Raw genomic sequence first — 20,796 nt, 5'->3', positions numbered from 1 at the left:
TGACCAACCTCCAACTCACAGAGCTCCACCTGCCTCTGCCCCCAGATTACAGGTGTGCGTTACCACATGCAGCCTTGGTATACTTACTTATTCAATGTTAAATAACTACATCTACAAACATTTTAATTATAGTTTTAAAAAAAAGTAGGTGTTCAGACATAGCTGGAGTTGAAGGGGAAGCCAGTTCTGTGTGGGGCACGAGTGAGGGCTGATGGGAAGCTGTCTTGGTTGCTTAGGAAGGCTTTCCCTTCAATGTCAGAGTATTAATTAAGCCTTTCACTCAGGAAAGGAGAAAACAAGCAAAGAGCTTTTATGTGGGTAGTGTCAATTACTAATATGACCCTCCACACAATTTATAGCATAGCTATTGTGTGTCTACACTTACAATAAAATACAGAGGGTAATAATCTATATTGTGTCCAAATTTCACATTTGTCAATAGGTATGAAATTTGCTAATTACAATAAATTGAAAAAACTCATTAGTTTTCTGCATGCCACCCTTAAATAAATATTACACAAATTTTAATTTATATAGACATAAGTAAATATATAATTATTTAAAAAATAAGGATTTTAAGGTCACCTTAAATATTGTTAGTTTGAAATTATCTGTTTTTTCCAATTACAAATGAAATAAAACAGATTATTGAATGCTATGGAAGAAAAAATAAACAATGAAAATGTGAAAACAAAGATACATTTTAGATGCCTTTATTAAAAAAAAAAAGTTATGTGGCCCAGAAATCTAAAATGCAAAGGACAGACAACTGAGATGTAAATTGATGATCTGAAAACAGCCTCCTAACTGACATTATCTAGTCCCATTCTTTTATTTTATTTGTGTTGGGGATAGGTATGGGCTTATGTGGGTACAAGTGTGTGTGAGTACAGGTGGAGGTCAGGGGTCAACATAGATGTTTCCCAGGGGTTACTCAACCCCCTGGTTTTCTAAAAAAATTTTAGTTTAAAACTTTAAAATATGCTCATAGGGTATCAAGTCTCTTCTTGGCAACCTGCTGTCCTTCCTCTGAGTGCCACCAGGTCTCCCCCTCCAGGGGACATGGTCAAATGTGAGGCAACAGAGTACGTGGGAAAGTCATATCCCACTCTCCACTCAAGTGTGGAGAATGTTCTGACCATTGGCTAGAGTCATAGGGGAGGGGAATAATGGGAAAATGGGGGGGGGGAGGGAAGAATGGGAGGATACAAGGGATGGGATAAACATTGAGATGTAACAAGAATAAATTAATAAAAAAATTTTAAAAATTTTTAAATATTTAATTGTGTGTGTGTGTGTGTGTGTGCGCGCGTGTGCCTGCACATGAGTTCAATGTCCATACAGGCCAAAGAATATGTTGGATCCACTGAGGGTGCAGGCAGCTGTGAGCCACCCCAAGATGGGTTTTGGGAACTGAATCATCTACAAGAGCAGCCATTGCTTTTGACTACTGAACCAATTCTGCAGCCCTACCTTGTTTGTTTGTTTGTTTGTTTGTTTGAGACAAGGTTTCTCACTGGTACCTAGGGCTCATCATATAGGCCAGACGGACTGGACAGGCCACCCCAGAGATCCTCTCATCTCAGCCTGTCCAGTCTTGGGGTTACAAGCTAGTACCACTGTACCCAGATTTTTTGTGAGAGTGAAAACCTTGAGCTTGAGTCTTCATGCTTGTGAACCATGCACTTTGCAGACTGAGCATACCCCAGGAAAGAACAGAGAACCTGTAACCCTAGCCACTGCACACCAGAGCCCCTGCACCACTGGGAATTGTCTACGTCACCACAGTAGAGACCCTATTGTCTACGTCATCACAGTCAGGGTCCGACAGCATGAGCTACCTCATCAGCATCCATGGCGGTCAGCTGCATGATCTTAGAGCCGTCTCCAATGTTCTCTTCTACGGTAAGGTCCAGAGTGTCTGTTGGAAACACTGGTGGGTTGTCGTTGATATCTTGAAGTGTTATTTCCACCTACAAAGAAAAAGGAAACAGAACAATACATGAGGGCTCAACACAACATGCAGACCAGGAGTCCATGCGACTGTCCTTCCCAAAGGGAATCAAAACCACCCCAAAAGCAATGTTCCTTGCAGGACAGGTATAAAATATTTATATAAACACATTAGACCGAGGAAATAGACTCTGGCTTGTTGATGTCAAATGACTTTAAATGGTCACAGTGGAATTCAGACTGGAAATTTTCCCCTGAGAGTTGTCACTGCAACCCATAGTCAAGGTCTCCCAAGACTAAGAACCATCCATCTTCCAACCATGATGACAGATGACACTGGTGAGGTGGCACAGCCAGTTTTTGCCTAAAGTGTTTGCACAACGGAAACTAATATCTGTGGGAAATAAAGCCATTATTCATACATTGTTTTAAGAAACACTTGAAATTTCTCCATGTAACATCCACCCTCTTAATTTTGGAACACAAAACTACATGCTTGTCCATCTTGACTCCCATTTAGAGTAACGAAAATGCACTAACCTCCCTTTCAGACACCATGGTCCACAGATCACAATCATTAACCACTTTCTTTGGAAGGTCTTAGCCAGAGTTAGCTTTCCTACCAAACCTATGACATCTAAACAGCAGCTTCTGCCTGTGTGTCTCTGCTCTGAGTTGAGAACACACAGCTGCAAGTGTACTGAAAGCTTCCTCAGAGAGGATCACAAATTAAGTTGAGGAAAACCCAGCCATTCAGCAAAAGTGTATTCCGTGAGAAGCCATTGTTCATAGTTTTACTGTGGAGACCCTATAAGATCCAGGAGTTAAGATGAGGAGTAAAAAGAGAGGAGGGCAGAGACTCGATATTCTAAGAGCATATATAGGGGGAGGAGGTCTCCCTCAATCACAGACATGGGGGAGGGGAGAAGGGGGAAAGTGGGAGGGAGGGAAGAATGGGAGGAAACAGGGGAAGGGCTAACAATAGAGATGTAATATGAATAAATTAATAAAAAAATGTAAAAAAATTAAAAAAGAGGGGGCCACCCAGAGTGTATAGATTCTCCTCAAAGGGAAGAGAACAATAGATGAATTCAACGTCACTGTCTGACCAGAAATGTTGGGGAAATACAAATTAGATAAATTAGTGGATGAACAATTGATAAAAGAAGAAAAACACAGGATTGGATACTGAATAATTGCTTCAAGTCTCTCTCCATCTTAATGGAAGAGATTTGCTCACCAGCAAACGGCTGGAGCTCATTCAGGCAAAGGCAGGAGAGGCCAGTAGAAGCCTGCAGTTTCTCTCCCCACCTGGGATGGCTCTCGGTATCCTCCCTCTAAGCAGAGTTCCCAGACAGCTTTAACTGCACCTGGAAGAGGCAACCCAGTGTGGGAGCAGACTTCCAAATGCCCTGGGTTTACAAACAAGTTAGAGTCTGCTTCTCGCCTGACTGAACCTGAACACTTCCTTTTTCTTGGCTTCATTCCCTCAAAATCAGGTGTCTGTGTCAGAAATCTTTGAGAGACAGGCACACCTTCATGAAGATGCTCACATGGCTGAGATCTTCAGGCGTTGGGCCTTACTCTGCATCCTGTCTGAGACAGGATCTTTCACTCACCACTGCATACTCCAGGTGCTAGCTCACCCAGAAGATACCCTGTCTACCTCCCATCTAGCTGCATGGAATCTGGGATTACAGAACTTTACATGACTTCTAGGGATTTGAACTTGGATCCTCATACTAGGACATCAGGTGCTCTGCCCACTAAGACATCTTCTCAATCCCTAGAGCAGCTACCTAGTGCACAGGTAGCTGCCAGCAGCAGATCTCACCTCTATATTGACTTTTGGTTTGTCCTTTAAGTGAACATACAGAAAGTACTTTTTCAACATGTAGTCTCTTCACTCAGGAATCTAATGAACTATTTTAACATTCCAAATAAACCACTAATAATTACTTTGTATCTAAAAAAATGGCCAGACTTATACAGAAAGAGGTCTTTAAAATTATAGTCTTAATTATGCTCTCATACGTCTTTGCTAAACTTTCAGTGGTTTATTTCTGTGTTTTATATGATATTTCAAAACAAGTCATTCTACGTCTCCATCCAGACAAGGAATAGAAATAGTTGACCTGAGGACCAAGCCAGTGAGCCAAGCACAGCCCTTTCTGTACTGAGAAAAATAACCACCCCAAAGTGAGAAGGCAGCTCAAAGGATTCCTCAGGCTTAGGAGAGAAATTCTTCTCTTCTTTTAAGAGAAGAAAGCATGTCAACAGTAGGTTTCCAATGCTTCAATTTGCACATACATCTATAAGCACATTTTACCCTTTCACTTAAAGTAACAGAGCCCTGCCGTATTTTCTTCTATGATGTTTGTGGCTAACACAGGCCAAGCACTCATAGACTCCACAGGCTGGATGATAAATGTTGGTGTGAGTGTGTATATCACAGGCAAAGCAGTCCAGATTCCAGAAGAGGATAATTTGTGCATGTGTGAAAATGTATTTATCGCTTGGGTTTATTTTTCAAACACCACTCACTATTTGTTGGTTACACACAGGTTCTGTATGGCTTCTGGTTTTACAGTAACACGCTGTTCTGTATGGCTTGTGGCTGATATGGGCTGTAGCTCTGGGTTGTTACCTTCACAATGTCACACCTGGATCCTCTGAAAGCTGCACACGCACACACACAAACACCGCACACACAAACACCGTGCACACACACACGCGCGCGCGCGCGCGCGCTCACATACACAGCATAAAACAATGTGTGTGGTGTGTGTGCTAGCTAGTTTATCATAGCTATTAAAATATAGAAGGTATGAGGGTGAAAGAAGAGCTTAAAGTCTGACTTAAAGTCTTTGCCTCCCACTGACCTTTGCAAAGCGTGTCTCAATGTGTGGGAAAAAATGTTTTGTGCTGCTTGTAAGGCTGTAGGATGCACAGCACACTGAGAGTTCAGAGATCCACTTGTTTGCAAGATGTATTAACATTTAAGAAATCTGAAGGAGCATCCTGTCCACTTCCTTTATTTTACAGACAATGTGAGCCAAGGCATTGAAACGTCAAGTGTTTTATCTAAGAAAAACAATGCTAGGCTGCAGGGCCAGCGTCCATTGAATTCTCTTCAGCCAAATGCAGAGTCTGGAATGCTGAGCAGGCTCAATGATATGCCCAAGGCCACCGGCCTCTGCGCTTGGTGTTAAAACAGAAACCTGCCGCATGAAGCATGTCCTAATTCAAAAGTAACATGAAAATTATGTTTGAAGAAGTTAACGTTTGAAGAGATATATGAAATGCTAGTTTGTTTGTTTTTTTGTTTGTTTTTTGTTTTAGTGAAATACAGGAAGTTTATTTTATGACCTTGTAAAGGCAGGTGTCAGCTTAGAGTCACAGGTGCAAATTATAAAACCTGAACACATGACCGGCTTCCCCCTAATTTTCTCTCTTTTAATAATGGGGAGAGTAGAATGTTATATGCTACTTAGTTAATTTCTGTCCCTCTGTTAACTTAAGTATGCCTTTTTCTCAGCCAAAAAGAAAAAAAAAAATGAGTGGGTTTACGTCTACATTTCACACTGTTTATTTGAACCTTATCAAATGTGCAATCTTGAAGACAAGCCTGGATGTTAGGAATCTTCTACTCTCAACTTCTAGTTTGTGGGAGTGGTAGTTTAGCAGCCTTTGGGCAGGGGGAAAAGCTAAACTGCTAGTCATTAGAAAAGCTATTGTTTTAAGAAAGAGAAGAAAAGAAAGATGAGAAATGGAGGAAGGAAGAACAAGAGAAGAGAGGAGAAGATGAGGGAAGACAAGGGAAGGGGAGGGGAAGGGAGGGGAGACAAGAGGAGAGGAGAGGAGAGGAGAGGAGAGGAGAGGAGAGGAGAGGAGAGGAGAGGAGAGGAGAGGAGAGGAGAGGAGACAAAGGATTTTTATTCACAGTTTTCTGATTTTTAGAATAGTTGTGGCTTGTTGGAAAATGTTGAGATAGGTTTGTCTTTGTGTTGCATCAAGTTCAATTACTCATTCAGTAGGAAGTTTAGAGTGTATATTACACATGAAAGCTGTAGTGCAGATACAGGTATAATTATAAAAATCATAAACATATGTTTTCTTCTTAAATGATGAGCTTCTTCTAATCGCTTCAGAAATTACTAACAGGAAAATAGTTGGAGAGATAGAAAGTACAAAAACTATAAAGAAGCAAGCCACACCATGTCAGGACAAAAAAACACTTGGCTGAGTGGCAAACATAGAATATAACATTCTGGCCATTTTATCTTTGTGGAACTGACACTTTAGTTAAATCCCACATGCATTATAGGAGGACATCTGGATTGTATAAATTATGAAAAGCATTACATCAAAACTAAAAGTTCAAGTCCACATGCATTCCCTCTCTGGATATTGAGAGATTCCATCAAGATTATGAACAAGTACAGTTTGAAAGTTTTTTAAAGTGTGTGTATGACATCTCCCCTGCCCTAAAGGTGCACCTTTAAATGAATCTCTTTCAGTGACAGAAGGCTATAGATCAGAGGTCTCTACGTAGATCCATACTTGCTGAAGTTGGCAGAGACTGAGCAATGCTTACCCTAGCACCTTGGGATCAGGCTTTCCTGGTAGTTGGCTGCTTCTAGACTTGGGGATACTTGTAAGATTGTATTGATGTGTTTGAGGTAAGAATCTCAAGTCTAAACACCTCACTGACTTTTGTTTCATAGGTACCTTCTACACACAGCTGAAGGTAATTTTATGAAGTATTTTCAGTTTGCCTGTGTCTTCACTGCTTCCCAGGGGCAAGTGTGGGATTTTCCATTTGTGGCAACACATCCATGCTCAAAACACTGTGCGTATGTTGAAGAATTTTAGATTGTCAGAGACAATTTTAGGGACACTCAGCCTATCACTGAGACTCTCCAGTTCCCAAAACCATTAGCAACAACACTCAAAACAGTGACTTCTATGTTCTGAGATTTGGGGAAGACAAACCTGTCTTGATCAGATTTACAAACCATCCACGCCTAAACAGAATCTTTCTTTTAAGGATGTGTCATTAAAGCAAACCTGTTTTTTGTTTGTTTGTTTGTTTGTTTGCAACAGTGGCCAGTTACTGGAGCATGAGGACCACACTGATGAAAGCACTCATCCCTATAGCGATAGCTAGACCCACACCATCCTGTTGCACTGCTAGCTCTTTTGCATCTTCTTGGTGCCATTAACTATGCTGTGATAATATCAATATATCATGCTCATAATGATGACTCAAACTTAGCAGAGTTCAAGACAAGCATCACTATGGATAGTGCAGAAGGGTTTTCATTTGAGAAACAAAGTAAAATGAGATGGAATCCTCAGTGGGACCCAGTACCATGGCAGAGGCTGCCAGGCTGAGCAACACAGGGCCACCCCAGTATGCATGGCTGACAAGTGGCCATCGTGTTATTGCTGCAGTGACATTTTGCTCAGTGGTACCCAGGTCATAGGTATGTATACTGGGTACTTACCCCTGAAAATCATCAAGGAAAATATGGTAGTCTGACTCTGAAAATAATTTTTATTTCATCGGGGTGAAGTAGATGCTGGAAAACTGCCACCTCCTTTTCTACACAGAGATCCCAATCCCCTCTTCTGTATGGCGGTCCCACCTCTCTTCCTTATGGAGGTCCAGCTGAAACCCACTCCGGGACCTATTCAGTCCCCGTGTCTGATCCGTTGCTTCCTTTAGCCCTGAAGAGGAAGGCACCACCTTTCCTGCTTGACCTGAGGTGTCATGTGGATTTTACATTTCCCAAAATGCCTGCGCTCAGCTGTTCAGAAAGCCCAGGCTTGCCAAAACATGGAAGCTGACCATCTACCCAGGAAAGCAGAGAGCAGAGCTTATTACAGAGACAGTGGGGTGACTCACTAGACTCATCGCTCTGGATAGATGATCAAATTTAGATTTAAAAGTGCTAGTGTCTACTCTGGCTAGAGCCAGACACTATGCGACTTATTTCACTCAATAGGATTGGCTCACTGATTATGCTATGGGAGCTCCTGGGAGCAAATCTTTATTTATTAAATTTACATGAAAGTCTACATTTGCTGTGATAACCCTCCACCCAAGTGCTAATTGATTATTGGCCAGAACTCTGGCATTCTGCTTTAGTTTTGTTTTGGTGTTATGATTGTAGATGAACTATATCTTCATCAGTAGACCACATGGCCGACCCCAGTTGAAAATCTCAAAGAGAGACTTAAGTCTGGTCATCAGTATAATGAAAGTGCAACCCCTGTTTACACTGTACTGTGTGGCTTTGGGCACTAGGCACTTTCATTTCTTAAAAGGAAAAATGACGCTGCAGGCGAGGATGGTGCCAGGATCCGCCCAGCTGCTTTCATTTTGTCCCACACTCCTTTCCCTATTTGGGGTGACCACTGGGGAGCTCTGTTGCCATGAGTCTGGGTGAAGCTTTCCCTGTGTTCTGAGCGGTTCCTCATGCTGCAGAGCCAACATCTATTACAGTTCGCGAGTGACTCACGTTTTAGTTATGAGGAGGTCTTAACAAGGAACAGCTTACGCTTAAATGCCCAAATGTCAGGACCGCGGCATTTGGACTGTGGAGACTCACGGGCCATGCTCAGCCTATGAGCAATACACTCAGGCATTTTGTTTATTTATCGCATAGAACCGACCCAATTCCACAGTCTGTGGTGACAAGAGTGTATGTCTCTTCTGCATGACTGACTGGGACCGAGAACCTGGAATCCTGGTGGGAGAAATCGGACTTTGGAGGACAGACTTCATATCCCGCTCCATGAGAGCCTGGCGAGGGCTGTGTGTGAGCTATTAGGAAAGCCAGGGGAACTGAAAAGTATGTCCTGCCTTGGTGAACCCCACACTCTTGAGAACCCAAATCTGCTGCAGATATTGAAACTACCAAAGTCTCAGGGGTGACCTAAGAGTAAATCTGTATATTTAGGCTTATTAAGGACTTACTTCATTTGCCTTTCCCCTCAAGTGTATGTCTGCATGTATGTCTGTGAGCTTTGTGCATGTCTGGTGCCCAAGGGGGCCAGGAAAGGGTGTTGGATCCCCTGAAACAGGATTTCCAAAAGCTATAAGCTGTCACGTGGTTGCTGGTCACCAAATCCGGGTCCTCTGTACAAGCCCCGGTGAGCGCTCATACCTGCTGAGCCAGCGCTCCATCTCTCAGGTATGTCTTTGCCCACTTGAGACCTAAAAGAAAGCCCGGTGTCCACAACAATAATTCCCACATTTGAAAGGCCTAGGCAAGTGGCTGCCCAGAAAGCTGATCTTAGCATAGGCTTGAGAGCAAGATCTATCTTAAACCAGCCATCTAAAAGAAAATCCTGAGGGACTGAGGAGATGACTCCATTGCTAAACGTTTTTTCATAAGCATGAAGCCCTGACTTCAATCTCCAGGACCTATGTGAAAAACCTCGGCAAGGTGGTGGGTACTTGTAACTTCAGCTATGGCAAGACAGAGACAGCTGGCTCCCTGGCAGTCCCAGCCAGAGACCCTGTCTTAAGTAAAAATCTTTTATTATAAAAAAAAAAAAAATAAGTTCTGAGGCATAACATCCAAGATTGCCGTCTGGTACATATGGGCAGGTGCGCGTGTGCGTGCACGCACACACACACACACACACACACACACACACACACCTCTATACACACAAAAACACACCTGCACACACACACAACTGCACACATACTTTCACGTAGCACACACATATTACATATACCTGCACACACACACCTACACACACTTGCACATAGCACACACACGTATGCATATACAAATGAAAATGGCATAATACTTCTACTAGAAAATGAATAATAGCTGTGATTGCATGTATGCATTTTATGGGAAACGCTTTCGTAAAAGAAGTATAATTCAAAAGAGATAAGACTTAATAAAAAATTAATTTAGGGTTTAGTTACTTCGGGGAATACTAAGTTACTAAGCATGTCAGTCTTTGAAACTTTGTCCAGGTTAAATGCAATTACATGTATACACAGGCACCTGTGCATAACTCCATACAAAGATGGATTGCTCTGGTTTCATTATTGCTGACTATTAGGCGAGAAGGAAGCATGTGCATTTTCGAGCCTTTAGTTTCACTTCTAAAAGCAAATTGAAAATCACATAAAGTGCTTCAAGGCACAGCTTGTTACTCATATACACAACACGGATGTGACCATGCCCAATTAAATTTCTCAAACCAAAGCCATTATGCTAATCTCTCGCCACTAAAACTCTCCCTGCAGTCAGCAGCATATGTTCTTGGAATTTTGATGCATTTCTCATAGGCAAGAAATACTTGTGTGTAACAGGCAGGTTTGGAGGTGAGCCAGCGCTGATGAGGGTGGCCAGGGGTGCAGGCACAAAGCAGTTAAGCCCATTCTGGAGGCAGCGTGCTTTCCGTGGCTCGCTAAGTGTGTGGTGGTGACATAACAAGAAGCTGGAGCCATGGCGCATTCAATATTGTTCAAGTCAGAACCAAATAAGGAATTCTTCTAAAGCTGCCATACATAACCATGTCAACTTTGCCTGAAATCAGAACTGCCTAATTCTACATTTGCCCAGATTCTTACAGATGCCCTCAAGTGTACGCAGAGTAAAAGATGGAATTAAAAGATGTGTGGTTTTCAAGTGGAGGTTCAGGAAATTTTTTGTGTTTCTTTAAAACAAACACCCTGCACAGGCATCCCAGAATGCTTTTTCTGGTAGATGTTGGTCTGAGTAAGAGAGACACATAGTAGAGGGGAAATTTATAAAAAGCAACAAGTGAAAATGTGGCAATTAGTGAACGCAATTTTTCCTTGTTTAGTGGGTGCTAGATGCCATGAAATAGAGACAGTGTCTACTCAGACTTCAAAAGGGCTGGAAGACAGCTTGGCCTGTGAGGGACTTGCTCCGAGAGCATGAGAACTGAAGGTCCAGCCCCAGAGCCTTTGCAAAAGAAAGCCTGGCATCCCGGTGCTTGCCTGTGATGCTACAGTTTGTGAAGCAGAAACAGAAGATCCCCTGTGGTTTGCTGGCCAGTGAGGCTAGCCTATGTGGTGAGTCCAGCCAGAGAGAGACTGTCAAAAAAAAAAAAAAAAAAAAAAAGGAAAAGGCGGATGGTACACAATGAACAACACTCTAGACTGGCCTCTCGCCTCTACACACACACACACACACACACACACACACACACACACAAGTGAAAATCAGAAATCTCAGACTTATATTAAAGGCAGAAGTTGTGGTGATAGGCTGATTGGTTGGTTGGTTGGTGAGTTGGCCCCAGTTCTTTATTCCTCTCCATAGATGACTGTCTCCCACTAACATCAGTAGTTCACCAAATGCCTCGTGACTAGCTCATCTATCACACTCCCTTTGAATGGTAGGGCAGTCACAAATGGAAAAACTTGAAATGTCCTAGAACCTCATGGCTTTGTTAGCCTTCTGGCACCAGAAAATGGATGTGCATTTTCAGTGGAGATGTGAGAGATGAGAAATCTGTATCCCCAGTCAGAGCGTCCTGCCTGAATCTTAGCCCATAGCATCCCTACCTGCAACTGCTCAACTGCCTGCAGCTGCTCCTGTCAGCCTATGATGTACAGGGGCTCCTCATTAAGAAACAACACTAAGGCAAAAGAGAATACATGCTCAGGGAACAGAAGGAAGGCAGTTCCTGAGTTACCTCCAGAAATTTCGATGTGCTAAGCAATGGTTGAGAACACACAATAAAGAGAAAAAAGCCAGTGGCTTCCGACCTGAGGTATGCCAGGTACTGTAGACATGCTTTACTGCTCTGAGCTTATTAGTAAACTGCTCTGTGGCATAACTTGCCACCTCATTCCCCACAGTCCTATCTGTCCTGGGTACTCCGTGTGGCAGCAGTGGATGGAGAGGCAGCCAGTGCAAACTCTAGGGTAACACAGTGAACATCATTGATGTTTACCATAAAAGCAACTGATACATCAATTTCTACAGGAAGGACGAGGACTCAAAAGTGTTAAAACACACACTGGAAATGACAGCCTCGTCAACAAATGGTGGCAGGAAAATTGGACTTCCATGACTAGAGAAATGAAACTAGATTTCCCCATCTCCCATGCTAAACAAAAACTAACTCCAAATGAATAAAAACCCTGCTGTAAGATCTAAAACTTCGAATGTAAATCAGGTAAAGGATCCCATTCATCAAAGCCTCAAAGGAAAAGGATAAACTACAGTGCGATAAACCTAACCAAGGGAGTGAATAACAAAATCTATAACACATTGAACAAATGAATTGAAGCCTGAAAGGCCACTCACACTCATGGATTAGACAAATCAAAATCCTGAAAGTTCTCATCTCACCCAACACAATCTGCAGATTCCATGCAACAGTCCTGATCAAATTTCCAGTGACATTCTTTACAGAAATAGAAAAAAATCCTTAAAGTCATATGGAAACAGAGGAGACCTCAAGTAAGGAAATCAATCATAGGCGAAAGGGACACTGCTGGTGGTGTCAGCACAGCTGATGACAATTTACATTGCAGAGCCACTGTAGCAAACACAGCATGGTCCTGGCACAATAACACACCCACTAATCATGGAATCGAATAGGGAACCAGGACACAAGGCCACACATCTACACTCACCCGAGTTTTTAGACATCTGGCAAAAATCCACAATGGAAGAAAGATAGCATCTTCAACAAATGCTTGAAATCCTGAATGAATTCATAGAATGAAACTACATCCTTATCTTTCATTGTGCTTACAAATCAACTCCAAAGGGATCAGAGAGCCAAATGGATCAGAATCAGACTTGAGAAGCTGAAATTGCTAGAGGGGAAAGTGGGGGATGTGGTTGAAAGTACAGGCGCAGACTAGGATGCTCTGAATTAGGTTCCAACAACTCAGGAGAGACAAGCAACAATCGACAAGTGGGTCACACAAAAGTAAGCAGTCTTTGTAGAGCAAATGAAACTGCTGGCCAAGCTTAGAAAAAAAACCTACAAAGTAGGGAAAGAAACAACACAATTTTGAAAACCGGGCCATGGGACTGAACAGATAGTTTTCAAAGGAAGAAAATTGAGTATCTAATAGACATTTTAAAATACCATCAACACCATTACCCAGGGAAATGCAAGTTGAAACTTCCCGAGAGTCCATTTAACCCCAGTCAGAGTGGATAGCATCAAGTAAACAAATGGCAGCAAATGCTGTGCAGGATGTGCGGAAAGGAGATGATGGTAGGAATTTGGCTGATGCAGCCACTATGGAAGTCAGTGTAGAGGTTCCCCGCAAAGCTAGAAATAGATCCTCCATATGAGTCAGCTATTCCACTCGTAGGCATATACACAAAGTGGTACCTGTCCCTCTTATACATTTCTGTTCACTGTGGCTCTATTAACAATAGTCCAGAAATGCAAATAGCCTAGATGCCCATCAATGGATGAGTAGATCACAAAAAATGTGCTGCACCATGGAATTTTATTCAGCTGCAAGGAGATGTGCCTTCCACAAATGCACACTTCCTTAGACTAGATGCTCTTACAACATCGCAGAGAGAAAATGAGAGTCCATCAGATTGCCTTGGGTGTTAGACAGCTCCACATGGCTGGAATCCAGAAGGCAGCTCAGATGCTTATCAGAAGTATGTAAAATTGGTTCATCTTACTCTACATCACCCTCCCTTCATGGTGCACTCTCTCACATCGCCCGCTGGGCTGTGCAACGCTCCTGGATTCCAGGACTGTAAAAGTAAGAATAATCTTGTATGTTACTCAGTGCTGGGCAGTATTTTTTTAATTTTGTTTTTGACTGATTGACTGAAAATACCGTTATTGTAATGATCTCCCAAATAAAAATACCAAACAACAGGTAAAGGTCACTACTCAGTCATGTGTCCTGCACCAAACTCTGTGCATCTCAGTGAATTCTGTGCCATTAGAACAGAAATTCTGAAGCTGGGAAGCTGCAAGCAGGGTTATACACTTTCACTGTCAGTTATACTTTTATGCATTTCCTCCAAAATCAGGAAGCTGACTAGGGTGCCCACTCTCCCTGCTCTTATTCAGTAAAAGGCTCAAAGCCCCAGCTGTATCAGCTAGGCAAGAGAAAGACACAAAAAGAATACAAATAGAAAAGGACGAATCAAGCCATCCCTATGTACTCATGCCCTGATTCTGTGCTTAAAAGGCCCTATAGAATCTACTGCAATAAACACTTAGCAATAGCATTGCACAATGCAAATCATTATTTAAAAAACAACAGTGGTCTTCATTTGTACCAAGCATGTATCCCTAGAGCAAGAAATTAAGAATATCCCATTCATAATTCAAAATAATAATAAATGTACTTGACTAAAGTGGGGGCACACAACAATGAAGAGTTCAGCACACTGAAACAGTAAGTTGGAGAAGGTTCCAAAGGACAGAAAGACCTTCCATGCTCTGAATGCACAGAAGGAATTTTGTGGGAATGGCCTTGCCACAAACTTAAGCACAGTTTACCTATGTGACCATCTTGCTTTGCTGTGGCACAGTCTCCTTATATGAATGTAGTACAAACAAAGTAGAAAGAGACACAGATACATCTTGAATATAATGAGACTGGTAAGTGTTCAATGGCAAAAAAAAAAAAAAAAATACAATGGTAAAATGAAATTTCATCTCTGCCATACAGAATAGAAATGTATATCATAAAGGATTTGGCCTACTGCTCACAAAACCAACACTCATGGTCCTGCTTCTAAATCTGCTGTGGCCCTGTCACCTCAGACCTGCATTGTTTTCAAGTCATATTTGTCAAAGCTTGAGGCCCACAAGAGCAAAAAGAAACAGGACCCAGATTGTCTATTCTGGCTAAACAAGATTGCTGTGCATATGACAATAATATAATACAGGGCTGGAGAGATGGCTCAGTGGTTAAGAGCACTGCCTGCTCTGACAAAGCACCAAGGTTCAATTCCCAGCAACCACGTGGCAGCTCACAACTGTCTGTAACTCCAAGATCTGACACCCTCACAGAAATGCACATAAATTAAAATTAAATAAAATATTTTTAAATAATAGGATAATACATACTATTCAGCCTTAAAGAGAAGCCAAGCTGATATTTGCTGCAAGATACGATTCAAGTGGCATGGCCCAGTGACTAAGGATGCATTAGAACACCACCCTCCTTGTGCCTGTCACCAAAAATGTCAATCTCCTGAAATGCAATTCATCAGAGGAGGTTACTGTCCAGTGGGTGTCAGGACTCAGTGTCAGAAGCCAAAATCCCTCAGACACTGCACAGCAATGAAGGTCCTGAAAGCGGCTGAACACTACATTTGGAATTTGGCAAAATGCAAAGTGTAGGTTATGTGTATATTATCAGAAAATTTTTAAAGTTCCATGGTACATTTCCATCATTCATGTTAAAGAATGAATGAATGAATGAGTGAGTGAGTGAATGAATGAATGAGACATGAAAATTGCTGCAGAAAAGTTGGGAGCCTTTGTTTCCTCTTGGCCGTTGCTGACTGCAGTGGTTCCTTCACACTTAGACAACTGTGCTGAAACAATTCTAAACAGTAAACATTGTAGTGGTACTTGCCAGCAAACCTAGCTGGCATTGGAAGGCTAAAGGTTCAAGATCATCCTGAGCTATATAGCAAGTTTGAGGCCAGCCTAGGCTACATGAGACACAAGGTCAACAAAAGAGAAAAGATTTAAAGTTAAAGTGGGATTAGGACACTGCTGGTTTACCTGAACTCTCACCTCACTTGTGCGTTCTAACCATAACACACACATGTATCACTTGTTCTGACGTGTTCAAGTTTGGTGGAAAAGCAAAAGTGTAGTATAGGTTTGTCTAACACAAAGAGACATACTCAGAAAACACTAAAAAAAAAAAAAAAAAAACTAGCTAAAGCTGCACAAAATACCTCTTCCTTGGCGCATTTATTTGCAAAGAAATTGAAGGCTCTTCAGTGCCAAGCACAATATTTTCCTGTCACCTTGCCAAAATGAAATAAGACCACCGAAGTCTAAAAGATGAACAACACACAAATAAATGAGACTTTAAAACCACTCCAGTAATATTTGGGGCCATGAAAGCATGGAGAATATGATTACCTTAATAACTATAGTTTCCAGAAATTCTCCTAAGAATTCCTCAGCAGGCATTTGGCTATGATCCAATTTTTCCTTTAAAAAGGGGGGAAAAAAAGCTTTGGATATCTTCCTATCTTGATGTTAGAGAGATGTGAGGCCTTGCCAAAAGTCAAGTGGGTGTATGTTATATTTTTAATCTTACTTTAAACATTCTTAATTTGCACTCAGTTTTGAGTTTCAAAATCAAGAAAGTCTCAAATTCAATTTCAATGGAAAGAGTTAATTTTCATTCAACTGTGTGTGTGTGTGTGTATGTGTATGCATGTGCATGCACATGCGAGTGTGCACATGTGTGTGTGTGTGTGTGCGCGTATGTATGTGTGCACACTAGGGAAATATCACAGGCTCCCTGGCGTCTCTCCAAAGACTCCACCAAGTCAGTCTCATTGGCTCCATCTCAATTCTGTTCTAAAATATCTCTTCAGTTTGCAGTTCTGTTGTCTTTTTGTCTTTTTCATATTTGAACAGCATAGACTGTTCAATGCTGTGGCGCCTCCCTCTTAACCACTGACATTAAAAATTGAGATAACTAACCACAAAATGGCACTGGAGTGAATGGTCTTCCAAATCACATCCCTGGTCCCCAGGAACTTGCCCTGTACTAGCCCAGCCTCACCTCCCCAGACTTGCACCAAACCACCCTCACCTTCCCAGCCCCATACAGTCCTACACAAGAGGCAGGCCAAGTTCTTCTACAAGGTAAAAAGCTACATCAGGATCCACCCATTCCTTACCAAAGTGTCTACCTGCAAATGCTTAGCACATGACCCTGCCTCCAAAAGAGTAATTTCTAAGATAGTATCCAATACGAAATGACTTACAAGTAAAGTCCTATGAAACAGAAGCAGGCAAAGCACAGGCCCTATGAGGCTAGGTAGTTCCGTACCATTAGGTATGAAAGTACCTTTCCACTCTTGTCTATAATGCCTGTCTATCTAAGGTGGTTACACACACACACACACACACACACACACACACACACACACACACGCGCACACACACACACGCACGCACACATGCATGCATACACGTGGCTCTCTGATTAGCAGTCTAATGCTTCATTATATCTGAGACTATGTCCAATAAACAAAGAGATTTTTAGGTGTGTGTGTGTGTGTGTGTGTGTGTGTGTGTGTGTGTTGTTTCTGCCTGTGCATGTGAGTGATGGTGCCCCTAGAAGACTGAAGAGGGTGTCAAATACCCTGAGGATGGAGATGCAGAGGATTGAACATCACCCAGGGTGGGTGTTAGGGACCAGGCTCTGGTCTTCTGCGATAACACTGCTTCCTCTCAGCCATTGAGCTGCACTGCCTAGCTGCACAAATTACATCTGTAGGAGAGCTTGCTGATTCCCATCAAACTGCGCAGCTGTGTGTGTACAGCACCCAGGGCTACTCTGCTCTGAGGGTTTCAGTGTCATTTCCTTATATTTAGAACTAAAATAGAAATTCATTTTTCCTAATTGGACAATAATATTTTTCCTATTGACCTATGAGGGCTTCACAACATAATCTACTCATGTATGCCAAGCTACACAATGGTTCTCTCTCCTGTTGAGGATATTGCCACAGCTGGATCCCTCCAGAACGTGGCATGTTTAAGGATGACCTCTAATATTTATCCTTTCACTTGACAGTTGTTTAATTCGAAGCGTCTAATAAATTCTCTATAGATAGTGAGTTTGAATAATTTGCCAGTAGATCCATTCTGTACTCATCCATGGGATTGGCAGTGCTGGACTTGTGTCTCAGTCAGCCCCCTTCCTAACTCAATAAAACCTCTGGCCAGGTCTGCATTTGTACATTTTAGGAAGCATCATGCATATTCTCCAATTATCAAATGAAGAGTCGTCTCTGGAAATTATATGTCCACTTGTGGCTAAAGTGATTGAGGGGCACAACAGAATGAAAGATTAAAAGAGTCACTTTTCTACATGGAAAACCTTCTGTCTGCACATCTCAACTCATACACACACACACACACACACACACACACACACACACACACACACATATACCATCTATGACGGTACAGGAGGAAGAGCCAGGCATGTCAGAGCGTATGTTTCCTGCCAATACAATGAGTTGCCCTTTCTCTGAATAGCTTCTGTAGCTAGCAATAACTTAAATTTAAACCAAAACAACAACAACAACAAAACCAGAAGATCTTAAAGTAACTGTCGAGTTATCTGTCCTCAGAAGCAGTCTCTTTAGTTCCTTAGCAGGTACTGAGCGAGCCTGCCAGGAGCTACCCACATCTCCAAGTGCACCCCATCTTTCCTAGCTACTTGACGACTTTGTATTTCGCCAGCCTCTCCTGACTGTTGAAAGAGCCGTCCTGCTGACTGTCCAGTGTTAACTGGCCCACGCCGTTCCTCAGAGGACGTTGTCAGGCCCATTCCTCTCCTTCCCCTGGGCTTCCGGCTTTTGTGATTCCACCGCCCTGAGCAGCTTCCTGTGTGAAACTTCCCTACACGCTTGGTTAAGAACGGGTAGAAACCCAAAAGAACAGAGACACGTTCGCCATACTTGATTTCCCTCCAACACCTGACAAACAAGGACTAACTGAAGTGCCCATGCCCCTATGCCGTGCAAACGGCCCAGGGACCCTGTGATGAGCCCTACTTGGTCATCTTCCCATACAAGACTGTGAGCTCTCCGAGGACGAGGATGGGTGCTAGCTCTTGAGTCCTTGGACAGGCCAAGTCTGATCTATTGGGGCTCTTCAATTCATTACTTAGGTGAGACGTCAGGACATCAAAGTGTGTTGTACTGAGAAAAAAGTATGAACAGCTAACGTGTGTGCCAATTTCCTTGATAAGGCACCGAGGTCACTACATGGCTTTTCATCTCTCCCGAGTCGGTGGGAAGCTCTCCAGTCCAGATCCTGGAGGAGGAGCAGAGGCTCAGGGGGCGTTGACTGACTTGCCGCCATCACGCAGAGTGGATTATGGGAAGTGGGATGTAAAGCAGACATGGTGCCTCGGAACCCACCGAGGAAGGTGGGAAGTCCTGGGGCCGTGGGAGAGCTGGAGCCACGGGTGGTCAAGGAGAAGACTGGGAAAGCTTGAGATCTGAGAATATCCAGGATGAACAACAGACAAGACCTGGTGACACAGAGACCAAGAGAATGCTGGGATGGAAGGCAAACGGTAGGACCTGAACACACCTGTGCTGAGGTGATGTGGAAGACAGTCCTCCAGCAGGGAGACAGCCGTCCCCCCAGGGAATGCTGGAGCGAGCACTCCAGTGAAGAGCCAGCTCTCCACCCGAGGGGCGCTGGTGCTTTGAGAGGGAGAATAATGGGCCTGATTTTGGAGCTCCAGGTTGGAACCCATAAGCAAAAGGAAATGATCAGGCAGGCTGGGGCTCAGTGAGTAAAGTCCTTGCCGCCTACATATGGGGACCTGAGCCTCATCTCCAGCATCCACATGAGTCAGTGCTGGCGAGGATCCCTACGGCTCTCTGGTCAGCAGGACTAGCCTGTTCCCCAGGGAGTTCCAGGCCAGTGAGAGACAGATTCTGTCTCAAAAAGTAACATAAACCTGGCGTGGTAGCGCAAGCCTTTAGTCCCAGCACTCAGGAGGCAGAAGCAGGAGGATCCTGTGAGTTCAAGGTCAGCCTGGTCTACAATGAGAGTTTCAGGACAGCCAGCAATAATTCATAGAGAAGCCCTGTCTGGGGGAGAGGAAGAGGTGATGCTCTCTTTAGCAAGACACGGTGGCACACGCCTATAATCCCAGCACCCTGGGAGGCAAAGGCAAGCTGATCTTTGTGAGTTCAAGGACAGCCCCAGGGCTACACACAGAGACACCCCGACTCAAAAAAAATGTGATGTGAACGAAGACTGAGGGAGACACTGGTTATCAACCTGTGGCCTCCACATACTTGAACATGAAAGAAAACAAAACAACAAACACAAACATACAGATAGACAAATACACAGAGGCCTCATCACCTGAATGCTGGTGTAATATTTCATTGTGGATTTTAATCGAGCATGATTTTCTGTGACCTTTACTCTCCTGTCTCTCAATCCTCCCTGTGATGCATCTTCGTTTGAGGCTGTATTCATCCCAAAAGGAAGGTTCATGTTTTTTGTTTGAAGGAAAATGTAAAGGGCTGAAGATGCAGCAGCGCAGTGATGGAGTGCTTGCCTGGCAAAAAAACACTTTGAGTTTGATTCCCAGCACCACAAAAACAAAACAAAACAAACAAAAGACTGTTAAACACTGATAAAAAATATTTTTCAAATGGGAGTTGGAGATACTTAAATACTTTTTTAGCATTTTAAAAGTGTTTTTATTTGGATGTGTGCTTTGCCTGTGTGTATGTATGTATGCGTGTGCATGACTATGCCTTCAGTGGTCAGAAGAGGACATCAGATTTCTTGGAACTGGAGTTATAGACAGTAATGAACAACCAATTGGGTGCTGATAATTGAACTCAGATCCTTTGGAAAAATAGTCAGTGATTTTAACTGCTGATCTATCTCTTTAGTACAATAGTAAGTAAGCTGCGTTCTTAAGCATTATAAATCTTTTAGTTTGGTTTGTTGGTTGGTTTTTGGTTTTTCGAGACAAGGTTTTTCTGTGTAGCCTTGGCTGTCCTGGACTCGCTTTGTAGACCAGGCTGGCCTCAAACTCACAGCAATCTGCCTGCCTCTGCTTCCCAGAGTGCTGAGATT

At 42.9% G+C, this 20,796-nt stretch overlaps 1 protein-coding gene across 1 annotated transcript in view; it reads right to left on the bottom strand.

Moving 5' to 3' along the window:
- The window catches only part of Fat4 (FAT atypical cadherin 4), a 135,581-nt gene that overhangs the window by 73,103 nt on the left and 41,682 nt on the right, over positions 1-20,796 (bottom strand). Inside the window, exon 2 of the mRNA XM_051157088.1 lies at positions 1,842-1,973. Within this exon, the coding sequence (XP_051013045.1) occupies positions 1,842-1,973 (132 nt within the window). The remainder of the gene's footprint in view (positions 1-1,841; positions 1,974-20,796) is intronic.

Source organism: Acomys russatus, chromosome 15 (assembly GCF_903995435.1).
Source record: "Acomys russatus chromosome 15, mAcoRus1.1, whole genome shotgun sequence".
Classification (NCBI taxonomy): Eukaryota; Metazoa; Chordata; class Mammalia; order Rodentia; family Muridae; genus Acomys; species Acomys russatus.
The sequence above is the reverse complement of the archived record's forward strand: the minus strand, read 5'-3'. Positions and strand labels throughout refer to the sequence as shown.